This window comes from Engystomops pustulosus, chromosome 2, assembly GCF_040894005.1.
Source record: "Engystomops pustulosus chromosome 2, aEngPut4.maternal, whole genome shotgun sequence".
Lineage (NCBI taxonomy): Eukaryota > Metazoa > Chordata > Amphibia > Anura > Leptodactylidae > Engystomops > Engystomops pustulosus.
In genome coordinates this window covers 33,606,737-33,623,766 of record NC_092412.1, presented here as the reverse complement: position 1 = coordinate 33,623,766, position 17,030 = coordinate 33,606,737, and the positions used below count along the sequence as shown (strand labels likewise).

The window sequence follows — 17,030 nt, the reverse complement described above, 5'->3', positions numbered from 1 at the left end:
GTAGATGCCATTTTACCCTTTTATGGTTTTTACCCGATTGTGTGAAACAAATGTACTTTCTCGTACTAGAAGAAACTGTCTCATTTCATGGGGATATTACCTGCATGGACGTGGTTATCTCTTGGAGAGCTGCATCAGCCTCGGCCTGTTTGGTTTTCAGCAGTAAGCTCTGTTCTCCGGCTTTCCTCTTCAGCTCATCTACTAGAGACTTTGCTTCATTGAGCTTTGATACTCCAGCCTAAGCAAAAAAAAGAGATCATGAAAATGCACAAAATACTATGCGGCAATCCAAGAAAAGCAACCACCAAACAAAAGACAATATAAAGGAGAAAAATCAACAAATGTGGACACGTGGAAAAATTACAAATCGGTCACAGGAACATCTTATTCACGTGGTGTGTTACAACATTTTGGTTTAGATTCTTGTTTGCAGTGGCTAGAGAGGATTCTCCCCATGATGCTGGCTGTAATGTACCCATAAAGGAATAAAGACATAGTCAATGGGGCCGATATATAAAGACTGGTGCACCAGGATGAACCATTACTCCACAATTATGGAATTAATAAAAGTTTCCTAACTCTTAGTAACTCCAGCACAGCAATCCTGAACTAAAATCTACGTCAGGTCCAACATAAAGTGGAGTTCAACTAAGTTTTTTTGGTACAGGTCATTGTATACTTGGCTGCCCAGGGCTTCGTTGCCCTACCGACTTTCTAAAAAAGTGTCTCACTGAGCAAAAAGTTAAATTGATGACCTTTTATGCCTAGTACATCAAACAAACTAGCGCACAAGCCATGATATATCAGACCAATATGTCCCCACCTGGGATGCTACGCTAAGGGCCATAATATCACATCAATGCACAATATGGACAACCTTTCAATGGTCTTTATGGTCAGGGAGTAAGACTTTGCCAATTAAGGCCGGCTTGCAGGTGAGTGGAGACTTGTAGCTATTGATGCTATACTGGAGGATTCTTGGAAATATGTAAATAAGTTTTCCTAGATAGGACAAGGAAAACCACACCTCTTGTAATGCAGCTCCCTGACCATTGAGCATGACTTTCAGGAAGCCTAATGATATGATGTGGGATTAAAGCCAAACCAGTATATCTATTCCAGAAAGAACAGATTCCCAGCGCTGTTTCAATGTGGTTGTGTCTCTTCAGTACAGTGTAGGGAACTGGATTAGCCGATTGAGAGACTTTTGATTAGGGTTGTCCTTCAAAGAGTTTGCCATCAAGGTCGCCTTGCAGGCATGTGATGACTTATAGCCATTAATGCTCCACTAGGGAATTCTGAGAAATATGCAAAAAGGTTTTCCTAGATTGGAACTTATTTGCATATTTCCTAGAATCCTCTAGAGGACCACCAAAGTCTCCACACGCCTATAAGGCAGCCTTAAGTGGCAAACTCTCCATAAGGAGAGTATGCCCCGACTCAATAGCCTCTCACTCAGCCAAACCAGTTCCCTACATTGTACTGGAGAGACGCAACAGCGCTGTCTACACTTGTTACTGGTTTGGTTTTAATCCAACATCATGTCATTAGGCTTTCTGAAAGTCATCCTTGGTAAGGTTTTCCTTGTCCCATTTAGGAAAATTTATTGTCATAGTCCCCAATGGTCTGTACGCAATGGTATCATTAGCTTTAAGCCCTGGCAGAAATATCCATCCAGAGGCTGTGGCAAACCCCACAAAATCATAAACAGTTGACTTCTTGCTCCGTTTAGTAGCTGGAAGCCAAAACTACAGTCACATCTCCACGGTGCTTCATGCCCCAAATTAGACATTGAGGGCTTATCCTGCATATAGACCATGAATGTTAATCCCAGCATCCCACACAGTACCTGTAAATGCTTCTGCTTGTTGGTGAGCTCAGCTTTCTTATTGCTGAACAGAGAGCCGTACACTTGAAGGAAGGTCATGTATCGTCTTGGAGTGGCCCCGTACGCTTTGCAGGACTCATGAATCGTCAAGAAAGACTTATAAAATTCAGACTCTCCTATGAATAGAGGCAAATTAATACTGCATACATGCGGTCTCTTTTATAGAAACAAGGTTAGCTATCTACCTGGTGAAGACTTCCTGTATTCTGAGCGCTGGCTCTTCTCTTCCCTTGTAGTGTCAGAAAATAACATCTTGGGAATCTGAATAATAATACACCAAAACAAGATTTTAAGGAGGGAATAAATTACAGTTGTTAATGAGTTTTCCTAAAGCCAAAAACAGAAGTGGATCCAGTCGGCTGGAGATAAGAATCGAATTTTATAAATAGAAGAAGTGGCCACTGTTCCATTGGTTAGAAAAACGCATGTGAACTTCACCTTAAAGAGCCAGAAGGAATCCTACCTTCTTCATGCTCCTGTCAGACCAGCCCTCCATCCACTGGACTGAACACTTCTTGTATAAGGCTGGATTACTTTCACAGTTTATAGTGAAATTTGTATTGGTACAGTCCATGATGAGGACAATGTGCAGGTTCTGCAGTACTCCTGAAATGGGACAACAGTGATTAGTAATTGACAGAAAGGGTATTTTTTTGACAGTGACGATCATCAACATTAAAAGGAAATTACCATCAAAATCCATCATGATAAACCAGAGACACTTAGCTCCAGGCACTGTGACTGTGGTTATCTTCTTTTATTGGTTACTTGTGGCCTCCTTCCTACTAAGATTAATTTTTTAAATTATGCTAATGTGTCTAAGGGGGTGTTTCCAGAGAATCTCCATACTGCAGCTTCACAGGCTGTTACACTGTCTCCCCGCTGCTCCCTAAGCACAGTGGAAGGGAAGGAAGTGTAAAGCTGCAGCACAGAAAGGCCTTAGCAGCATCCCCAGAGCCATTCTGACTCCTTTGCACAATTTTAAAGGTTGATTTTAGAAGGAAGGAGGCCATAGATGACAAGTATAAGAAGATGATCACAGTCATGATGCCTGGATCTATGAGCAAGTGTCCCCGGTTTATCATGATGGATTCATGATGTGACAGCACAAGATGCCGAGAGGATTAATTAGAGAGATAAAGGTACATACTAAAGGTAAAATACGTAAACAGCGGTCCTGTAAATCCATCTTCAGACGCCTGGTCCTTTAGCGGTGACAACAGCGGCTCCAGCTCCTCCATGGTGTATAAGCCAGGCACCTCGCCTACAGATAGAGAAGAGGAAAACTAAATGTGATATAAATTGGTTGCCTATTGTACTAATCAGTGGTCATGTGGAGTATTACATGCATCATCGCTCCAAGGATGTGTTGAATTCTTCTGTGTTCCTTTTACAACAATTGCAAAACTTTTATTTCTATCTATATAATCCCTTTAAGAAGGTTATGCATGCACATTACTAAGAAGCCTTCACCAACTTCCTGCAGGATGCCATGTACTGTAATGTAATACATCTATTCACAACACAGAACTGAGAGAAGGATATGGGAGACCAGATGTCCTCAGGCTAAAGCAAGACACAAACTGGTCACAGTGTCAGGATATGACAAAAAGACACAGATTCCATATCTAAATCCTCATAAGATTTACTACCAGTCCATATTCAGTGCAAATGAACAGGGTATTGATTACCTTAGCTGCATTTTTACGTTTTTAATTCTACTTCTTTATACAACTTAAAATATCTGAAAATCTGAAAAAATTTACAGCATACCAATTTTTTTCCACTGAAATACATAATTTTCCTGTTAATTTGCATAAATCTGATTAACAAAATCTGAAGCACATGTAAACTTCAGCCACTTCTGGCCTCTCCCTTTCATTCAGAACTTCAGGGAACGTACCCTGTTATTCTGAGGTCTGTAATCCAGATTAATAGAAATAAACCGTAAACTACTGTAAATGGGACTAGATGCTCTGGGTGAAGCTCCTGACGGATAACAGTGGGAATGGGATGACGGTACCTGATGATAGAAGACTATTGATCATCTCCAGAAATGTTGGATGGACGAACTGATGATCCTCAAGGAGCAGGACTACTTGCTGTCCATCTATGCCCGCCATCTGCATGACCTGAAGATAAGGACAACTCTGGTTACATCACCATCACAGAGATGACAATGACACAATCATGTGTAAGACTAAAAGCCCAAAGTCAGCAGCCACAACTGCTCTGGCCGAAGGGCTCACAGCGAGTGTCACTTTGTATAGTCATATGTGCCAAAACATAGCAAGTTAAAAATATGTTAAACCAGCTGCCAGTATGGAGGAGAGCGCACTGCACATATAAGAGATTCAGTAATGAGCGGCGTAATGTACAGTATAAAACCATGATGGATGATACATGTACATAGGGTTATGCTCCATAGAATGTGAAACGTTCCACAGAGTTTTTTCTATAGTCCCCGCCATTCCTAGGCAATCATGGTCCCTATTTTTGGCTTGTGCCTGTCAGGTGGGTGGAGCCAGAATGTCTGCTCCAGCCCAGGACCACCCATCTGACAGTAGAGAGCCTTGTTATCATAGTTTCAGGATAGCTTTAGCATCCAATGGTGCAGGAGAGAAAATTCCATCTTTGCTGTAAAGAAAAAAAAAAAATCTATATCTGTAACAGGTTAGAAGTCATTTTGTTATCAAAACCAAATCCAAAAAAAACACAATCTGGGGGGGAAATTCATATATAAACATGCATATGGTATCATATTAGTTTACATAATCTACATGAAGTGCTTATACTAAAATCTGCAGCATTTGGAAATGATCTGGAGTTACATGACCTCTAAGGCCCCTTTCACTCGGCCACAATAGAGGTCAATAGGGAGCTGGGGCAGAGGTGTCAAAAAAGACAGTACAGGCTGTCCTGGGGTTACATACAAGATAGTTTCTGTAAGGTTTGTTCTGAAGTTGAATTTGTATGCAAGTCGGAACTGTATATTTTATAATTGTTCTTAAGTAGGGGACCGCCTGTATACTAACCTAGCTCCCGCTCCCCTCCAGTCTTCAGTTAGTTAGTGGCCTCCTCAGGATGATACTTGTGACATACGTGGAATAGATGTGGCCATTTGAAGGCCACCATCACCACCAGTCCAGCCATCAGTGCTGAAGACCGCCCCACAGAAACTCCAGGAAAACTCCTTCATATTGGTTATGAACATAGTGGGAGTTTTTGTGAGTTTTACTAAGTGTTAAGATGCCATAAGACAAAGATGTCAGTACCTGCTTTAGGTCGTTCTTGAACTGTTTCAGCTCATAACCTCTGGAGATCTTGGGGGTGAAGAGCGCCGCCCCATGCATATGGCTGACGAGAGAAGTGACAGTTCTACGACCGACACCGCTCCGGCCTGCCAGAAGTAGTGATCCACCTGGGAAGCTCAGCACACGATCCACTCGAGACATAAAATCCAGAACTTCATGGAACAGGAGAATATCCAACTCTCGATTATCGCGGCTGAACTGAATCATACCCTGGAAAAAAAAAAACAGTATTTACTTTAACAGTCACATCAGGAGACATCTGCTCCTTACGTTCAAATTTTACATTAACTTACCTTCTTTATGACATCTTTAAAGTCTGCAGAGTTTAACTTTCCGAGGTGCCGTCCATGAGGGGGTAAGGCCTGTCCCGGGGCCAGAACTGATCCTGCTTCATGCAGAGCTCCCCATGTCACATAGAACAAGTCTGAAGAAAAATAAATTCCAATATTTACAATATATACATTTTCATAAATCCACACTCACTCTTCATAAGTCTAAAAGACCAGAATAATCCCCACCTGCCATGTGGTCCAATACATCAGATCCCCAGTCACCTTGCAGAACTGATATCAGAATATTATCAAAGACGTTGAGCTCCTTAGAGGTCACAATCCTGTCTCGGAACAATCTCCGAGCTTCATAGGCCACAATCTCCAGAACATTGTCTTGTGAGGATCCTTAGGAGTAAGAGAATGGAGTTTAGAGCTGGAACAGGAACACACGGACTGTAATAGATAGGAAGAGCAAAGGACTTACCGTGTATAGAGAGACAGAAGGTTAGAGCAAGGAAAAAAGAGGAGGAAATAAGAAAACCACAGAGAAAATAATACACATGATGGTACAAGCAGAGCCATAACAATATATAGAAACATGCTAATACTTGCACCTTACTAACACTGGCCTGGCCTAGCAATTTAGTCCACCAGGACAATATATTAATTGCACTTTATTTTAGTGAAGATTACAGTATCCCTGAAGATAATAAAAATTACTTTTAGGATTTATTATCAGTTAAAAGGGCTGTCCAGTTTTATATATAAAAAGATATTCCATATACACCATTAGGGAATTCTAAACTCATCCTCCGTTTCTGGACCCTAATAGCTGAAAGCCCACTGAATTGAAATGAGCAATGTGCACCATGCACATTGCACAGGTGAAGCACGATCATTACACTATATACAGAGTGCAGCTGCAGTTGCAGGGTTTTGCACCCCCTACTTATCAACCCATGGATGGGTCCTTAATAGTATTTCATCTGAAATTACGGCTTCTCTTGTAAATGTTAGGGTGCTGTCACACGGTGCGTTCTTGGACCATTCTTAGTGTGTTTTTATCGGACTGAAAACGCATGCATTGTTGCATGTTTACCATGTGTTTGGCAGGTTTCTTTTTCATTTCTGGAATAGATCGCCAACTAGTGATGGCTTCCAGGATAAGGTGCAGCAGGTGATATGAATCACTTTATCATAATAATAATAATAAAAATAATAATAATAATAATCTTTATTTATATGGCGCCATCAGATTCCGTAGCACTTTACAAATCATAGGGGACATATACAACTATATTACATTACAGAGTATACACAGTCATATGGAACAATAGGAGTGAGCTTACAGTCTATGAATTATCAGGAAATCCTCAGATATTATAAAGATTTGCTATGAATATTTAGGCTTCTTTACCAAGAAATGAAATAACATGCCACGTGTACATATTTTCCAGTAGCAAATGCATCATACATACAAATGTATGTGTAGATGCATCATACATCAAAGAGCACATTCATACGTGGCATTAGCACATGCCAACAGCTGAGAAGAGGAGATATGGCTAATTGTTGTCAACACTGCATTAACAAAATGCATGCGTTAACACAGCATTACCAAACACATGCGTTTACATGATGTTAATGAATGCTTTTTGTAAATGCAATGTTGACAGCCATGTAATTAGGCAAATCTCTCCTCAGCTGTTGTGATAAATTTGAAAACCTGCGTGTTAACGCAATGTGTGAATGCGCCTTAGCGGAACTCTCCAGTCAAAGCTAATTCCTTGAATAATACATCTTCAGAAGCCATGCAGCTTCGTCAGACCCGAGGCCATCGCAGGAAGTGGTCATCTCAATCAAGACGGTTTCTATAGCCGCGGACGTCTTTGGCTGCGGCAATCAATGGGATAACATCCATGATCAGTGCATGCACCAACCGCAATATGCAGCAAACCCCACGTCTGTATAAAGAGGGCTCACTGACCGATATATCCGTAAGTGAGCATTAAGGGGTTAATGAATCAGTGGTGACTGGAGTATTCCTTTAAACATACACAGACACACACACACACACAATAAAAAAAAATCCTACCTCCACTCAAGTTGTATCTGAACAGCCCGAGAATCCATTGTGTAAGGATACACGGAGTAAAGAGATAATGACTATGATCATCAACCGAAAACTTCATCCGAACCTAAAGCGAAAATGGGAAAATGAATCTTCTTTAATCCTTCTTTATCACTTGCCATTTAAAGTGGTGGGAGGAGGTATTTGCAACATAAAATAATACAATCAGTAGTATATTAGTAATATTTAGCAGAAGATTTGGAAGAGTGATGAAGCTGCCCAGATGAGGCTCCCCGGCCAAAAGTATAAGGGAGCAGCAACAACTCTTCATGGATGTCAAAAACATTTTAGAAGATGACTGGCAAACCAAACATAAGTTATAAGGAACAAAAAAGCATCATAAAAGATGATGGAGGATGCTGAAAACCTGTTAAGACAAATGTCAGGATGAAATAGAATTGACAGATAAATAGTATAGTTACCTGTTCATACACTTGAACCATTGACCCTGCTAACTGATGGATTGTAGGTACAGACCCCCAAATGGGATGTTTCTTCAGATTCTGATGAAGAACTGGCTCTAAATATGAGCTACAAATGGTTTGTAGTTGGTCTCGTTCAGGATAGCTGTACAAAGAGTTAAAAAGAAAATGTAAAAAAAATTTAGCAAGGAGAAACACGTGTCAGGTGGAGTCCACCTTTGTTGTGTATATGCCTGTATATGTGCCCCTTGTACTATGCCATTCCTCTGGGTAATGTGCAATACTTGCTTGTAAGCAAATACTTTAAAGGGGTTTTCTTATGAATAAAACGGGATAGGGCCTAACTTGCTGATCAGTGGGGGTCTAAGTGCTGAGACCCCCACAGATCACAAAAACGAGTTGGACCTCTTGTTGCTCCATCAGATTAATGGAGCAGACAGCCGTGCATTACCGTTCTGCTCCATTAATCTCTATGGGGCTGACAGAGATTGGTGAGTGCAGCGCGGCAATTTCCGTCAGCTCCATAGAGATTTATGGAGTAGAACGGTCATGCACGGCTGTCTGCTTCATTACTCTGACGGAGCAACAAGGGGTCCGACCAAGGTACCTGGGACCCCATCGGACCCCTTGTTTTCAAGATCTGTGGGAAAACCCCTTTTCTTTCAACACTTATATACAGGTTACCGTGATCTATTTATTCTGTATATTTAGTTGCTTTGGCCTTTTCTGTGTATGTTGCCTTTTTAAATGGATTTGTTTGATTTGATCTAATAAAGTGTTATTTTATGCTTTCTACATTTTGGTTTTTGTTTCCTCTTTATTTGATTTTGGAAACAAGCCATTTGATCTGGTGGGAGTACATTGTGTCCGTGCCCCCTATTACTTGTACCAGTGCTCAAAATGAATACTCACTCAACCGCACATATCCGAACCACAGAGGTGAATCTGGTTGTCAGCTTATGTCGACCAATGGTGCCACCAGCGGACATGGACGCCACAATCTGAATGTTTTCTAGTCCAACCCATTCCAAGTTATCATCATAAAAGCCGTGATAAGTTAGAACCTTGGAAAGAATAAGAAATACAAAAACTATCAGCAAGTAAACTGTATAGACACTTAAACAAGGTCAGGAGGAATAGCCGTCAACATTATGACTTACTCTAAGGCTACAATCACACCGTACCTCCCGTGCGCCCATTGCCAGCCTGTGGGGGACATATAAATGGCCGCAAGCTTGCAGCCATATATACGGCCCCCAGCGGTTGTGTAAATGTAGCCTTAAATTTATTTCAAGTCCATGTGGTAGCGATGATCGGTACACGCACTAATATTTCAAGGATTGGACCAGTTTTCATACATCTGATTCCCATTCACATAATAATCTCAACTAGAATCTAAGTGAAACTTATCCATGTCTTACCTGCTGTAGAAAAGCTACCAGTGTGTTGGTGCCCCATTTGTCTGGTTTGGGTAGGTTGATATCTTTCAAGTACAGAACCAGCCTCTCGCAGTCTTTGGGTCTGTACACTCGGCCTGTGTTAGTGCTGATAACCAGGCAGGTCTGTGATAGCTTCTGCAGAACATGGCGGGATGTAGTCTGTGCGCTGCAATGAATCGTAGCGATGTGCGTAGATCGGAGCTGGGAAAATGCGTAGCGGAGCAACATCCTGAAAGTACAGCAATAGGGTTGTGTGGAAGTACTCGCCACTGCCACAAGCAGCCTGTAAGCTATGATATTGGAGAAAGTCTTACCCCTTTCCACACCCTTCAGGTCCCACTAGTATAAAGGGCTGCCTTGTGTCAGATCCCAGCCATGGTCTGAAATAGTCCAATCCTCTCTGGATGTCAGGAGTCCTGATAACTGGAAGGGCCTGGGTATTCCTGAAGTCTTCAATGGTCAAATTTTCTGGCTTCTCAAAGTTATAGGACATCAGGCGACCAGCTTTATTGTCGTAATAGGTATCCAGTGGTTTGCGGGGATCAGGTGGGGATTCTCGAGCCCAGCTGAAAACCTAGAGGAAGTTTTAACACATGATTGATGAATTTTGGGGTATTTTTACATGTAGGATTTATGTATATAATAAAAGGGGTTTACCAGCTAATTTTATTGTGAACCTATCTACAAAGCAGGTCTCACCCAGCCAATCCAGTTCCCTATGCTGTACTGAGAAGACCCGACCAGGTCAAAACAGTGCCATCAGTTAGGAGTCTGTTCCTTATGGAATACATATGCTAGTTTGGCTTAATCCCACATCATGTTTTTAGACTTCTTGTAGGCCATACTTGGTGTTATCCGGGTATAAAAATTTACTTAGGGCTGGGTTGGGGAGGGCTATTTAAAAATAACAAAGTGTACTTACCTCCTCCGGTGCCTTTGATGTCCCGCGGTCCGTCTCATCTGTGCGCCAGTTTGTTTACAGGGGTGCACAGGTCCGGCCGGAAGCTCCCATCCGACACGATCTCCCAGCGCTTACAATGCTGACAGATAGGGACGGATGGGAGGAGCCGGCCACATCGCGGACCGGAAGCTCCCTGTGCGCGGCTTCTGTGGCCCTGTAAACAAACAGGGGCACGGATCAAACAGACGGCGGCGCTGAATATCAGCGGTGCCGGAGGAGGTAAGTACGAGTTTATTATTTTTAAATGGCCCCAGCACGCCCATAAGCAACTTTTATACCCGGATATCCCCTTTAAGGGGGCTGCCTTTCATGGTAGCAAAAGGAGGCATTGTTTTCCATTTAACACCTTGGAAACATATTTGGATACTTCCCAGAATTGCCTAGTGGAGCATCTATGTTTTAAGTCTCCACATGCATTTAAGGTGGCCTTATGGGCTATCTCTCCATAAGGAGAACACCTACTGTCTGACCCCCACTGATGAGATCATTCACTTTAATGTGACTTGGGTTGCAGCTACACAGAGTTTGGTACCTTAGTGATCTGCCTATCCCATGTATAGGTTATCATTATTAATGGGTCTAACCCATAGAAACAAAATACTATACATAGCAGAGCATCCCCTTCTCTCCTTGCTGCCATCTACTCACAATGTATTAATCTGTTAGTTACCTCTTTGGCAAAGTCACTCCTGGACTTCATGTTGAGATTCCCTCCCAGGCCTCGTATCAGACTGATAATGAACTGACTCCGATCAACACAACCATGAAGGTGAGACAGACCGTTCATAACTGTCCCAATAAGACTGGTTTCCACCACAAAGTCATTCTATGTAGAGAAGATAGAAATGGGAGAGTTATACGTTTACCTTGTGCCATTAACAGACTCAACCGGACATTTCATTCCTTCATGTCATGTTTAAAAGGGGATGTCCGCCTTTAGCAAATAATTGACATTTTTATGCAATTATGAATTTACAATTTAATTTCTGTACCCATTCCTCACTAGTATCATTGTTTACTTCCGATGGATAGAAATCAGTCCCTGGTCAAGTGATGTCACAGAGGTGCACGGCTTATAATATCCCTGGTCATGTGATGTCACACAGGTGCACGGCCCATCATATCCCTGGTCACGTGATGTCACAGAGGTGCACGGCTTGTAATATCCCAGGTCATGTGATGTCACACAGGTGCGGGGCTTACAATATCCCTGGTCATGTGATGTCACGTAGGTACACGGCTCGTTATGTCGCTGGTCATGTGATGTCACACAGGTTGACAGGTCGTTATATCCCTGGTCATGTGATGTCACACAGGTGCACAGCTCATTATATACCTGGTCATTTAATGTTACATAGGTGCATGGCTCGTTATATCCTTGGTCATGTGATATCCCACAGGAGAATAACTCATTATATCCTTGGTCATGTGATGTCACACATGCACACGGCTCGTTGTATCACAGAAACTAATCAGAGCTGTGTGCTATAACGAGCTGTGCACCTGTGTGACATCACATGACCAGGAATATAATGAGCCGTGCTCCAAGGACCGCCTACATCCACAGAGGTCTAAAAAATAACACAAGGAATTGATACAGAAAGTTTATTGGAAAACTGCACAAACATTCCATGTGCTTACAGCACAACAAGGCAAGTCCTCAGGTGCGGTGATAAAATATTGGGGCACATTTACTTACCCGGTCCAGTCGCGATCCTGTGACGCGTTGTCCGACGTGGATTCGCGTCCTGCCGGTATTAACTAAGGTCCGTGCGCCCGATATCCAGCAGGTGTCGCTGCTGTGCTGAGGTCCGCCGGAGATCACCTTCTTCGCCCCGATGCATGTGAGTGCTGAGCTTGCAACACAAATTCTTTTTTAAATTCTGCGTTTTTTCCGAATCCGTGAAAAAACTGCGCCACAATCCGATCGTGTGCGCCAAAATCCCAGGGCAATTCATCGCAAATCGTTGGGAAACCCGACGAAAGTGTGCGATTCGGACCCTTAGTAAATGAGCCCCATTGAGTTCTTTATTACGATAATAAAACAGCCAAAATCGTGAGGTGTGTGACCCATACGTTTCGACATTTATCACGTTTTAGTCATGGTCTGAATTGATTCATAGATGGAAAGTATATTAGGAAATTGTGTTACTTTAACAAACAATATAATTTTTTTTCTTTTGTACAACCTCTTTTAACCATTTCACTTGACACAAATTCCAAACTTATCAGTGGGAGTCTGACTGCTGGGACCCCATTGATTAAGAGGACAGCAAACCAAGCTCAAGTCCTGCTGCTCGGTTCTCAGCAATTAGACCCCCACCGATTAGATTGTCTGTGAATAGGGGATATTAATTAAACATGGAAAAACCCATATAATCCAAAGTTAAAATGACCTACTTGTTAATCAAACTAAGGCTACATTCACACTACTGTATGGAGGACGTATATACGGCCGATATACGTCCTCCATAGACAGCAATGGGCGCACGGCACCGTACCGCTCCGTACCCGGGAAAAAGATAGGACCTGTCCTATCTTTTCCCGTAATACGCCGCCGTGCGCCATGTATCTCTATGGAGAGGGGCGGGGGTGAGCTGCGCTCACCTCCTCCTCCTCTCCCCGTGCACTGCCGTTGCCCGCTACGGTACGGGCCTGAATATAGCCTCATTCTTTATGACCGCAGACAGCACAGGCTATGACCTCAATCCACCCTCCAAATCCTCAGCAAATGAACAGAAACTCAGAAATGACTCCTTACCTGTGCTACACACTAGCAGCCGGCCTGATGCTATAATAACCTGCCATATATCCAGAGGGAGACACATTTATATCAGTCATCCGTGCGAGTATTTAACATGCTAGCACTCTGGCTTCAGGTGAGAAGTGTCATTACAAGCGCTGAAGACTTTCACCCACGGCCAATTTCATTTTGATCAGTACTTTAAAATATTCAGCCATTGCCTCTTTTTGTCGAAAGCCTTACGAGAGGAGCGCTGCACCGGCGATACACCTAGTAGAATTAGCCTCGGCAGGAAAGACTTGCTCATTTCATTACAATATTATGACTTGAAGATCTACTTATTCCTTGCACTTGCATAGTAGCTGCGAAACACAAACTATTTCATTCAGCCGGCAGCGAGGAGCACTACAGTATTTCACACTCCCCACCGCCGGCAGGTGTCTAATATACTGTCAATGACCCAGAAAAGACATAAAACGAATGCGCGCACATATTTCTTGGTAATGTACCTGTTTAAGAACCCAATTTAAAGCTTTCTCAAAATAGTCTCCGATCCAGTTCTCCAAATTATGCCTGTGTGTTTCCGGCTGTCCCCGAAGCCATGAACGGATCAGAGAGTTCAGGTCGGTGTTTTCATCACTTTTCAGAAGGATTTAAAAAAAAAAAAACGCAGTTACTTCAGTAAAGATAAGACTGCATGGAAATGGATGAACATAACTAGGCCCTATGGGGGAAACAATGTATTTACCTTAGGAATATCATTCCCATCCTGGAGATGGTGGCCGGGGAAGCGCTGCTCAGGTCGTGAGTTTCAAACACAAAATTTACATTGGGGCCAAACTGAATCCTCTCCCCGCTGGGCATGGTGAGGAGGCGGTTGTCATCCAGGACAGAGTTTAGGGATTCAATCCATTCAGGGTCGATGTCACCGTCACAAATGATCCAGGAGTTGATTTCTAAGTACACAGATATAAAAGAGTTGCTGTAATGTTTATAAAAAAAAATATTTTCCATAGCTGTAATAGCTGAAAATGAAATTTTTTCCCAAAATACATTCATTAACTTATTGCAGCTGTTTGCCTGCTAATGCTTTGCTTTCTGCCTGTCTCAGCCCCTCTCCCTTTAGCCCTACGCTCTGGTTGCCAAGAAGGATCGGTAGAGTAAAAGAGGAGAGAATAGCAGGCCATTGACTCCAGGGACTGCAGGTGGTGAAGGTGCGTGGCTATACAATGTGCTAGCTCACGTCTCTGCTCAGTAATTACATGGAGCAGCTTCTCTGTCCTCTGTGCAGTCTGTCTATCCTGTTCCCACACACACAGTCTATATCCCCCTGCAGCTGCTTAGTTTAATAAATAATCTAGTATCATCCACAATCCTGCAAGGCTACAGTGAGAAGAAGGGGAAGGATCAGCACAGCAGGATGTGCTCGGTCTTCCTCCTTCTCCTGCATGTCAGCAGCTACTTTCTTATACTTCCCTGTACTGAGAGTGATAATATCTGCAGAGCAGCCTGGAAGACACATACAGCACGGCAGGTAGTGTGTATAATAGTCATAAGGCTGTAATACATTATAGATCTATCTGTATAGATCACTGTAACTGTAATACACATTAGTATGAATGTGAGGATGTTAAACAGACATTGAATTTATCTGTGATCACATCTGTTTTGTACAGCAGTAACACAGTATAGAGGCTTCAGCCCACGATTTTGTGTCCAGACCGGCTGAGCTCCTAGTGCTAGTGCATATGAACCGCACAGCATTATAGGAAGCGAGGGAAAGTTACTCTGGCCTAAATTCCCTTAGCTGATGCCCATCCACTTCTGGAGAAGCTGGAGAGGATTTTACAAGTAGGACTAATAGAGATATAAGGCTGACTCAGGCAAGGAAGAAGCCAGGAGCATGATATAGGTATTGTTGGAATTGTTGACAAAGACCCTAGTCAGCAATGCTAAAACTATTTTTGGCCAGGTAATTTTGGAGTTACGTTTTAAAGAAAAGAGAGTAAACCTACAAGACACAGAACACAGGATACAAAAACAACAAGGGTTTGCTACTTTGTACCTGAGACGCTGCTGCTTGTCCTGGAGTCAATTGAAAGTAGAAGTAACACAAGTACTGGATAATAGAAATATATTCCCACTGAGATTTTTTGGATCAGATTTGTCATACAATGGGAGTAACCTGCTCGCAGCCACTTGCCGTGGTTCAATCAGTCATGACAAGCTCTATCTACAAAGGTTATCAATGAGAGGCAGAATCTAGGTACATTTTCTGCTGTACAATCTGCGACATGACGGGACATAATAGATTATATAGCAAATGTTAAGATTCAGTAATTGAATCGCAATTAAATTCCAGACTGGAAAAGTTGATCATCCAAGGCGTATTGGAGTCATGTGATCAATGTGAAAATGTTCCTTTTCAATATGTTTTTCACTCCAGCTTTATGGTAACTTTATTGTTTAGGATAAAACAAGGGGTTACCTTGACTTGAAAGGTTCCCTTCATAGCTTATAAACCGGTCTTATTATAATTGCAAAGCTGTGTTGAAACCTGACACCCCAATAAACTGCTTATTGGATTAGAAAACTTATAAACCCCAATAAAACGTATTGGAAAAGCTGCATTTAGCCATCTTAGTCTTCTTATAAAAGACAGCTTTTCTGAAAAGTTTTCTCAATTCTTGCAGATTCATGTAAAGCTTTTTGGCAGAGCCGGACAGTCAAATACAAGGAAGTACAGACTGATACAAATATTGTGTTCCCTGTCAGTAAGAAGGGTTTAACACTAGGAGGAAATATCCAAAACTCTAAATTATTGATTTCATTTTGATGGCGCTCCATAATGAATGATGACTTTACCTTGTGGCTCTCTCACCACTTGACGTGCGCTGTTGGTGAGGACTCCGTCTGACCACTCTCTGGTATCCATGTCTATGTGCCCGAGGAGCTGGTGTCTGGGCATAGCTTTGGGGTTCATGGTAAACTGTTTTACAACCTTTCCCGTCTTCCCAAGTGCGGCTCGTAACATGCGCCATAGGGTGGACTTGCCGGCACCGCTTGGTCCAACGATTACTACTCCCATTCTTTGTCGCAACTGTTCGTATAGCTCCAGAGCTTTCTTAATCTGTGTAAAACAGAACAGGTAAGTTAGTTTTTATTGGTGGGAGTTCACAGTAAACAATGAAATGAAGGGACAGGAGTGCTTATTTACCTTCTTCAGCTCTACTAAGCTGCTAGGGGTGTCTTGACTATGGATCAGTACTCTGCCTGACTGATCATTCAAGATGTAACCACATAGCCAATAATGATTCTATAAAACGTAAACCTATGTGGCATGTGACCATGCTCTGCAGGTATACTTAGAGATGCCATACACTCGGCATGGCCTATGCTCAACTGACCTCTGCTCCATACAAAATCCTCCCCACTACCTTCATGCTAAGTAGGATGCAGGACTCCGCTATACTAGTTATCATGCCTCAATTCTAGGGTCACATGTGATCTAAGATACATAATTCGTATCAGAAATCCCTTTAAAACAACTGCTGCTTCAAGTGGTTTTCAGCTTTTACAAGTGACACTCATACATCACATATTACAACTTCAGATTAGCGGAGCTGAACTTTAGGTTCAGCATCCTCTGTTTAGCAGCTCCACATAACCTGAACACATTGCTTAATGGGCTTAACATGGCCAATACCAGCATTATGTAGTTACTAGGGGTGTAAAGCATCCAGCAACATGTCCGGGTAACGTGGTGTTAAAAGTTTTAACACATTAAAGCTTAAAAGAACCATTAAAAAAAAAAAAACTTAATAAAAAAAATAAATAAATAAATAGAGTTGCTGAGAGAT

The 17,030-nt window shown here is 42.3% G+C and overlaps 1 protein-coding gene across 3 annotated transcripts in view; it reads right to left on the bottom strand.

Moving 5' to 3' along the window:
• The window catches only part of DYNC2H1 (dynein cytoplasmic 2 heavy chain 1), a 219,162-nt gene that overhangs the window by 160,705 nt on the left and 41,427 nt on the right, over positions 1-17,030 (bottom strand). For 2 of the 3 annotated variants that reach the window (XM_072134207.1, XM_072134209.1), the window contains exons 38-55: positions 16,036-16,300; positions 13,919-14,126; positions 13,680-13,809; positions 11,098-11,253; positions 9,781-10,040; positions 9,449-9,695; positions 8,940-9,091; positions 8,028-8,172; positions 7,570-7,672; positions 5,721-5,879; positions 5,496-5,626; positions 5,164-5,412; positions 3,912-4,020; positions 3,039-3,152; positions 2,352-2,494; positions 2,074-2,149; positions 1,850-2,004; positions 101-238 (exon numbers count right to left, since the gene is read on the bottom strand). In XM_072134207.1, coding sequence (XP_071990308.1) covers positions 101-238; positions 1,850-2,004; positions 2,074-2,149; positions 2,352-2,494; positions 3,039-3,152; positions 3,912-4,020; positions 5,164-5,412; positions 5,496-5,626; positions 5,721-5,879; positions 7,570-7,672; positions 8,028-8,172; positions 8,940-9,091; positions 9,449-9,695; positions 9,781-10,040; positions 11,098-11,253; positions 13,680-13,809; positions 13,919-14,126; positions 16,036-16,300 — 2,940 coding nt within the window. The remainder of the gene's footprint in view (positions 1-100; positions 239-1,849; positions 2,005-2,073; positions 2,150-2,351; positions 2,495-3,038; positions 3,153-3,911; positions 4,021-5,163; positions 5,413-5,495; positions 5,627-5,720; positions 5,880-7,569; positions 7,673-8,027; positions 8,173-8,939; positions 9,092-9,448; positions 9,696-9,780; positions 10,041-11,097; positions 11,254-13,679; positions 13,810-13,918; positions 14,127-16,035; positions 16,301-17,030) is intronic. The other variant, XM_072134208.1, reaches the window with a different exon arrangement.